At 41.9% G+C, this 9,435-nt stretch overlaps 1 protein-coding gene across 1 annotated transcript; it reads right to left on the minus strand.

Annotated features, from left to right (window-relative positions):
• Positions 1–72: 72 nt before the first annotated feature.
• On the minus strand, positions 73–6,084 carry crygs2 (crystallin, gamma S2). The gene is made up of 3 exons (XM_028590387.1): positions 6,002–6,084; positions 4,545–4,827; positions 73–345 (listed from the first exon to the last, which is right to left on the minus strand). The coding sequence occupies exons 1-3, from the start codon at positions 6,082–6,084 to the stop codon at positions 73–75; spliced, it is 639 nt and encodes a 212-aa protein (XP_028446188.1).
• Between the last annotated feature and the right edge of the window lie 3,351 nt (positions 6,085–9,435).

Raw genomic sequence — 9,435 nt, forward strand, 5'->3', positions numbered from 1 at the left:
AATCACAAAATACTCAAATAAAAATCATAAGTCAAATATCTTTTTTGGTTAGCGTTTTGGATGGAGGTTAAATCATTCAGTGAAGCGCCTGAAAGACTGGACCGTAGGACTGACGGCGCCCCAGTCGCCCGGCTTGCGGTATTCCCCCTTCTCCAGGAAGTACTGGCGCCCGCGGTAGTTGGGGTGCTCGTAGAAAACCCACCAGCCGTCGAAGATCTTACAGGAGTTGACCTCCCTCCAGCGGAACTTCTCCAGTAGAGAGGGACAATCCTCTGTGGCCTCGAAGGCCTGGCCCCCGAAGTCTGCCTTCTCATACAGCTGCATCTTGTACAGGGCCCCGCTGGTCTGGAAGGTGACGGGGGGAAGGGGGTGAGATGGTAAGGGTGCGGGAGTAGGTGACAGGGGGGTTGGAGTGGGAGATAGGGGGAGAGTAGTTGTTTCGGGTCGGGAGAGAGTAGAGAAGGAATGTGGTGTAAGAGAAAAGGGGAAGGAGGGGATATATAGGGAGATGAGATTTGCATCCAATAAACGGAAAATATTAGGGCTGTCCTCAACTAAATAAATTCTTAGTCGACTAACACTTATACGATTTTGTCGACTAATCGATTAGTTGATTTAATTCACAGAGCTGTGGGCTTTGAGAGGTGGTTAAGACTAGAAAAGCACAATATAAATGTAGTTAATTAACCATCTGTAAAACTGAGTTTCTCCACAATTAATCCTGCAAAAGCACCACTTTAAATCTTGTGTTTACCAGAAATGTGCTCAGAAGTTTCTTGGAAATAAGTAATTAAGCATGAATAAGCATAAAAAATGACTAATCGACTAAAGAAATCTTCGTCGACTAAGACCAAAACGACTGATTAGTCGACTAATCGACTAAGAGGTGGCAGCCCTAGAAAATATGTTTGTAGCACTGCATATGTCAGCGGTAGGATCGGGCATCGAGAACCGGTTCCAACTTGGAATCGTTTAAAAAATCACGATTTCAATGGAACAGTTTAATTTATTGAAATCGTTTTGAATCCGAACATCGGTACCAAATTTAACACGCGCAAGTTTTGGAAAATGGTAAATCACCATTGAGTCAAAATAAAATAAGCACGTGACCTGTTTCGACTCCACCCCTCAAATAATCAGAAATCGACAATCGATAATAAACCTGGAATTGAAAGAAAGGGTTGGAATCAGAATTGTTGAAATCAAAACGATGCCCAACCCCAATCACTGGTTCCCAAATCGGGGCGGGGGGGGGGCGTAGTTATAATGAAGGGCGTGGCGCTCTAACTAGAAATAAAGAATGCATGCTTCTGCTGCACTTCTAGCAAAACATGGACAAGTTTGTAAGGACTGCCAGGTAAAACGCAAAGCAGCTGATGAAGCTACACCAAACTAGCCTGGGTAAACCCTGACGGACTTCTGGCAAATTTGAGATTTGCTCTGCAAGTCCGTCTGGCCAAGGGCCCATTCAAGCCCATTTCCATTTTTTCCAAATCGAGGCACCAATCACATCCGTCGCTCTGCATACGTCTGATTGGTTGAAGGACTATCCAATTGCGTCCAGAGGCATTTGATTGGCGTCCGTTGGTGACGCCGCCTTTGGAAATGGGCTGTGAATGAAGCTTCCCTAGACCCACTCTCAGTTACAACTGAGAAGGGTCTGGTGTCAACCAGGCTAACACCAAACACCACAACTACCAAAAAAAAGAGAAGAAAATGCGTCATGGTGACCACAATTCCATCTAAGGTTACATTTACATCGCTAGGTTTTGAGCCAAAACCGATCTCTGTGCACACAAGTGTTTGTAGCTCCAGTAGAAGCACTAATCTCCGTTTAAACTAACACTCCCAAACCAAAATATCTCACGACGTTCTAGTATACCAGGCCGGGGTCAACAGGAGGCAGCATGTAGACTCCGCCCGTTGCTGGTAGTTGTCATGGTAACGTTAGTAGCTTAGTCTCAGAAAACGAGACGCCGTGACCCAATCAGGCGGCAAAATGTTGCCGTCGGCGTTGCCAAAGGTCTCCGTTTGCGGCCGTTGAGACTGCAACACAACCCTGCAGCTTCCAAACCAAAACGGGGTCAGAAGTGTTTTCAAATGTCTCCGTTTTAGAGGCTCGGAAACGCCAGAGCAGGGGGAATGAGAGGGGGAAACGCCAGAGCAGGGGGAATGAGGGGGGGGAAATGCCAGAGCAGGGGGAATGAGGGGGGGGAAATGCCAGAGCAGGGGGAATGAGGGGGGGAAACGCCAGAGCAGGGGGAATGAGAGGGGGAAACGCCAGAGCAGGGGGAATGGGGGGGGGGAACGCCAGAGCAGGGGGAATGAGAGGGGGAAACGCCAGAGCAGGGGGAATGAGGGGGGGAAACACCAGAGCAGGGGGAATGAGGGGGGGAAAAGCCAGAGCAGGGGGGAACGTAGCAAAAGATATTTGTTTTCACACCAAAACATAGCAATGTAAATGTAGCCTTAGGAGCCTGATTCGACTACCAAGTTTAACTAGTTAACTAATATATAAATATAGGCCTATATATATATACAGATTATTCTCTCTCTCCCGTCCGGATGGGGTGGGGAGGCCTTGAAAATATTTCCGGCGGGACAAGTTTGGGAAGCGCTGGCATATATACTTGGGCTCATCATTTATATAGGAAGAGACTCATTGAGATTGTGTGTCCCAGCCAAGACGGGCAGCAGGACAACCACACATACAGTACACACAAACACAAAATACACAAAAACATAAAACAACTGAAACCGCAAAACCCTCAAAGTCAACCCTAACCCTAAACACATCAGGCAAAACACCTGCAGCCAGATGTGGCTGCCTCCAAGTCAATCAGCATCCTCTTAAAAGTGACCAATGAGAGCATATCTATCTATCTATCTATCTAGCTCATTAAGTTCCATGGATTTCTATAACTTGTTCCATGTAGAGGGAGCAGCAAACTTAAATGCCTTTTTCCTCTGCTCAGTTCTAACCTTTGGAACAAACCGAAGCTTGTTAAGTCCCAATACTATTTACACTGATGTAGGTCAGAAGGTAGGATGGAAGTAGACTTAAAGTAGCCTTGTATATGAAGCTATGCCGGTGTTGAAGTCTCCTCCGTGTTGATAGAGAAGGCCATCCAACACGTTCATACAGCGAGGGATCCACCACATCAATTACGTAACTGGCTTCCCATCACCATCTCTTCTGTTTTGCTGCCCTTTATAAATAGTGCAAAACTGTTAACTCGTCCAAACTAGATAGATTTTTGCATTAAAGCGGCGTCCCTGAATCTGCCTGCAGGCTGTGGGTCAGCTGGGCCACAAAGGCCGATCATACAAACAGACGGAGCCACGTGTTGGTCCTCATCGACAAAGCCCTGCGGTCACTGGTAGCATCAGCACCGTAGCAGCGTGACCTCTGTGATCAGTGCCCGTCAGTTAGTTTGTACTCTCCTCTGCACTCACTGTGGCTTTTTATCAGCGCACCTTTTTGTGATTAACAATTCTTTATTTTGTATGTTTTTAACAAAATAAAAAACATACAACTCGCAACATGAACACATCACCTTTGTCATCACCACCCATCCAGACAAAAATTCAGAAAAGATGACACAGTTACTTCAGTAGCACTTACTGTACATACAACAGCATAGTAACAAAATACACACACCATAAACCAAATAAACATATGTATAAATGACAACGCCATAAGTCCATCATAGACGTCTCTCCCCAGCACAAAGCGTCTTAGGAGCCCTCCAGAAAGCTCAACTACTTTCCCCCATTTTTCTAGTGTAGACATCCAATCTGGCAAACCGTTTATATGACATTTTTTTTCAAACGCTGCCACTCTAACCATCTCACAAGCCCACTCCTGGATTGACGGCACCCCTTCATTCTTCCGTCCTCTTAAAAGAATCTTTCTGGCTATCAACAAACGAGTCTGGACCCAGCTTCTCATCTATCTTGCGGCGACGGTGGCTCTGCTAAATAGTCTCGGGGAGGAACTCGTTTTGTGGAACATTTGCACACCCGCAAAAGAAAACGCCACGTACAATATTACATGAAGTTAACTGTTCAAACAATAGAGTAACGTGAGCTATTTAAATTGGTAGGATACACAGTTAAACCTCATTGGCTCTTACCAGTGTATCTCAGTGTGTACTTGGTCCACAGCAATCCCACCAATCGGTCCCAAAACGTCCCAGTTAGAGAGGAAACGCCCTGAACATTTTCTTTGTAAATCTTTACAATCGTTCCCCGAAAGAACCCAAGCAGGCCCGCCTTGTTGCACCATCCACATTTTCTTCCGAACTTGCCATTGTCAGCGAATAGCTTACAAGCTCGAAGTTTGTCGTTTCCCGAAGCCAAGGGATTTTAAGAAAGGCAACACACCGAGAGCGAATCCAGACTACAGCAGTGGTAGAGTAAAAAGTGGAGTGAATATACAAAGTGGCACAAAGAAAAAAAAAAGAAAAATACTCAAGTAAAATAAAATTACGTCAAGGTTTTTACTGTACAGCAGATCAGATCACAGGCGATGGCTGACTTACAAAGTGGACCATCTTGCAGGAGCTGAGTCTGTCGTTGAGGCCCATCCAGCGCTGGTACTCTGGGTACTCCCCCCTGGTCAGGACGTACTGGTAGCCCATGTAGTTGGGCCGTTCGTACACCACCCAGGCCCCGCTCTCCACCCGGATGGAGTTGCAGCGGCTCAGGTAGGCGTGGAAGTCCGAGCAGTCGCTGTCGCACTCATAGCGGCGGCCCTGGAAGTTCTTGTCCTCGTAGAAGACAATCTGGTGGAGGGAGGGGGGAAACGACACAACACATGGGTGTCTTTATGGTTCAATTGCCAATATGTTTTGTTTCTTCAAACTTCAATCATCCGATCCACCAAACGAGTCAATGGCAGAATGAGCTAATTTTTCATGGGCGCAACCCACATACTCATCCCACAAATGCATGTTCTTTATAAATGGGGCACCATTTGAAAGGGAACTAAACAGGCTTTCCAACGGTATAACATTTATTGCCAAAAAGCATTGTTACCACACAGAAATAATCTACCAAAGACAAATTTCCTTACTTTTTGTGCTAAGTTTAGTTTTCTTCAATCGTCTGTGACAGTAAACTGAATATCTTTTGAGTTGAGACGAAACAATATATTTGAGGACGTCATCTCGGGCTTTGGGAAACAATGATGGACTTTTTATTTTATTTTTATTTTTACCATTTTCTGACATTTTATAGACCAAACAACTAATCAATTATTTGACAAAATAATCAACCGATGAATCGACTATTAAAAATCACCGTGGGTTGCTGCCCTAATATTTCCAATTGACTGCCACTGTTTCATCACACAGACTTCAGAGAAAGCTTTTCTGACTTTGGAAAGCATTCTTTTAGTAAACGGTGCAGCTTTAACCTCCAGCTGACTAAAGGACTCAGCACCTAGTACTGCCAGGCCACTCAGCCACACTTGCCTCACCTGTTAGCCAAATTAAAAACAGGTTCAAACCCCAATAATCCCCGCAGAGAGGGTCACATATACAGACTCACCCACACGTTCATACTCAACCTCAATGCCACTGTGTTACCTGACTCTATGTCAATGCCAGTCCCATTTTCTCTTGACTCACCCTGCCCATCTTGGATAATAATGTGTGGGATCGCCTCGGTGGTGATAAGTGCGAATGGCGTTGGTTTGCCCCCCTGAGGTCTCGATGTTTGCTCTGGCCTCTCACCAGTCCCTTTTTATATCCCCTTCCCCCCACACACACACACACACGTTTATAAACAGCAAAAGGAGGGGGAACAATCGCTTTGTCATGAAAATGAGATCCAAAAATTGAGTCAGTGATTTTAGTGCTATTCAGTTTTTCCAGAAAAGCGAGGAAGGATTACGGCCATAATGGCCGGGCATGGTTAGCGTCCATTCACCCCACTTCTCTACTGGCTGGGTCCAGTGCCCACACACACACACACGCACACACACACACACACACACTCTCGCACCACGTTACACTTGCCAGCTCCACCAGCTTGCCCCCACCAGGTGAGGACCTGCCAACTCATGACTTCTTTCTGCATTATGGATGAATCCAGACAGAGCGGTGTTCACTGGTGGAGGAATTATTCAGATCCTATATTTAAGTAAACACAGGGGTGGAATGTAACCAAGTACATTTACTCAAGTACTGTGCTTAAGTACAAATGTTGAGGTACTTGTACTTTACTTAAGTCTTTTCTTTTCATAACACTTTCTACTTCTACTCCGCTACATTTTAGGAGAGAATTGTACTTTGTACGCCACTGCATTCATCTGACAGCTTTAGTTATGAGTTACACTGAACAAAATTATGAACGCAGCACTTTTGTTTTTGCCCCCATTTTTCATGAGCTGAACTCAAAGATCTAAGACTTTGTACACAAAAGGCCTATTTCTCTCAAATGTTGTTCACAGATCTGTCTAAATCTGTGTTAGTGAGCACTTCTCCTTGGCCGAGATAATCCATTCACCTCACAGGTGTGGCATATCGAGATGCTGATTAGTAGGTAGTAGGGGTGCACTATTCAGAAAATGTCACGATTCGATCCGATATTGAATTTTAAGCTCAATTTTTGATTCAAAATCGATTTCTTGATTCAAAAACGATTCTCTATTAAAAAAAAAAAAAAGATTAACAGTATGTAAATGTGGTTACTTTTCCCATCTGATTGCAGTAGACCTACAATAAAAAAAAAAATGTTTTTATTTAAAAATATGAATCGACTTTTGGAATTCTATGAATCGAATTTGAATCGGTAGAGCTTGAATCGCGAAAAAAGGAGGAATAGACTCTTTTGCACACCCCTACTGATTAGACAGCATGATTGTTGCACAGGTGTGCCTTAGGCTGGACAGAATAAAAGGCCCCTCTAAAATGGGGGCAAAAACAAAAGTGTTGTGGTTATAATTTTGTTCAGTGTACTTTACAAATTAAGATCTTTGCACAGAAAACACGTAGTTTATAAAATGTTTTATTATAAATTTAACTACCCATAAATATAACGGCCTACAAGAACAGGTGAGCTGATTAGCCAATTAAACACTTAGTGGATTGACTGAACAAATATTAAAGTACTCCTTATGCAGAATGGGCCATATCAGAATAATATATAGTACTGCATTATATTTATTGATGCATTAATGATACAGCTAGTAAAGGTGAAGCAAATTTTAACTATTTTATATACTGCTGTGGATCGTAACCAACGTCGCTGTTGGGTAAAAACCATAGACTGTTAATATTAATAATATACAGTCTATGGTAAAAACCAAGGAAATTAAAAAAAGGCTAATTTGATATATTTTAATATTGAAATAGGTTATTGATCTATTTTACCTCTCGTAATGGTTATATAGATATTTGTAAAACCCACCGACAGACGTAAAGGGTGACCAATAGTAGGGCTGCACAATTAATCACAATTTTATCGAAATCGCAATATGGACTGGTGCAATATCCAAATCGCAGAGGGGTGCAATATTTGTTAAAGGCCAAATATGTGTCGAACCATTATAAAATAAAGTATTGTGGTGCTGCAGAGACGTCCCGGCCTACAAATCCCATCCTACAGAGAAAATATTAGTTTGGTACAGATCCTCGCAAAAAATCACACTTCAATCGTTATTTTTTTTTTATATATATATATATATATATATAATATATTTTTCAATGAGAATGATAAAAAAAATGATCAATCCCTCTAATATCATGAATCATATCGCAATGGCAATATCAGTCAAAAATAATCCCAATTATTTTCTTCATATCGTGCAGCCCTAACCAATAGAACTGAGTTATGAAAAAAAATGCTGAATGGAGATACGAGGTTTCTGCCCGACAGAGACGTTATCATGTAGAGGAAAGAGTACAACATTTGCCTCTGAGATGTAATGTAGTAGAAATATAAAGTAGCACAAAATGGAAATACTCTGTAAAGTTAAGTACAAGTACCTCAGAATTGTACTGAAGAACAGTACTTGAGTAAAATGTACTGTAGTTATATTCGACCACTGGCAGTGTAACATAACCACAGATGCAATGAATACATAGTAGTGCTATGGCTGGATTATGAAATCAATGTATTTCTTTATTACTCTATTAACTTTTTACTAAATATGGAGCACAAAAATGACAAAATCAAAACAATAAGCAGCCCGGTTTTAGTCAAAACCTTTATTTAAATTTTTCGATAAATTATATTGTGCTCTTCGCATAGTAACCGCATAGAGGTGCGTGTGTTCAAATCAAATGAGAGGACAGGTTTTCCAGCAGTACGGCATTTCAAAGTGTAATCACATCTTAAAAATTCAGAGACACAATCCAGCAGTCTGAACACGTTTACAGTAATATTGTAACAGCATTTTAACAGTTCATATTTTATTTTTTATCAAGTCCATCGTCCCTTAACTTCTCATAACTTATTCAAATGCTGCACTGAAGTCCCATGCAGCAGTTGTGTTGTACGTAATGTCCCAATCTGTGAAAAACTCTTGAAGTTAGCATGTTGTAATGAGTGGAAACAGGAAGCTTAAACGGGCTGAAGTACACTTGGAGGTATTAAATGCTAAACATAGAAGACAGGGAAGATTTATGAAAAATAATCTTATTATAATGCTAAAATATACATATTCATACAATCAAATCAATACAAAAAAATAAACATATAGACATCTGTTCCGCAAAGTGACCAAAAGCTTGTTCAATTTTGCCTCATTTGGCAAATGAGCTATTTCGGTTGTACTGAAGAAAAAGGATACATTCGCCATGAATCCCTACACCATGTCATGTTGTAGCACACAGCAGTCCCCGATGTTAGAGCAAATAGTTCCTTCTGACAGCTAAAGATCTACGGAAGCGCTAAAAAGGCAAGGTGACTTTTTTTTTTTATTATTATAATTTTTTGGCATTGTTGGCCCAAACTAAATGTTAACTCCTACGTAAGACGTAGACTTTTACTTATTTAATTAGACTGTTTTGAGGGCGAGAAGGCCGTGTTGAAGCGCTTAGTGCATGATACAAGGGGAATGGAAAGCCAAATGCAGCATAAACAAAAAGCTTTTACAACAGAAATAATTGGGGTCTGGCTTGAAAGATTTAGCCAATGCAGAGCAGTGTAATAGTGTTAACTTCCTCTTTTACCCACATACAATCTGGCCGTTTGGACGGTATCACGCACCTACAATAAATTATGTTAATATTCCTTCTAGGGCTGGGCAATATATCGATGTTATATCGATATTGTGAGATGAGAATAGATATCGTCTTAGATTTTGGATATCGTAATATGACATAAGTGTTCCTGGTTTTAAAGGCTGCATTACAGTAAAGTGATGCACTTTTCTGAACTTACCAGACTGTTCTAGCTGTTCTATTATTTGCCTTTTCCCCACTT

The sequence above is a fragment of the Perca flavescens genome, chromosome 11, assembly GCF_004354835.1.
Source record: "Perca flavescens isolate YP-PL-M2 chromosome 11, PFLA_1.0, whole genome shotgun sequence".
Taxonomy (NCBI): Eukaryota; Metazoa; Chordata; class Actinopteri; order Perciformes; family Percidae; genus Perca; species Perca flavescens.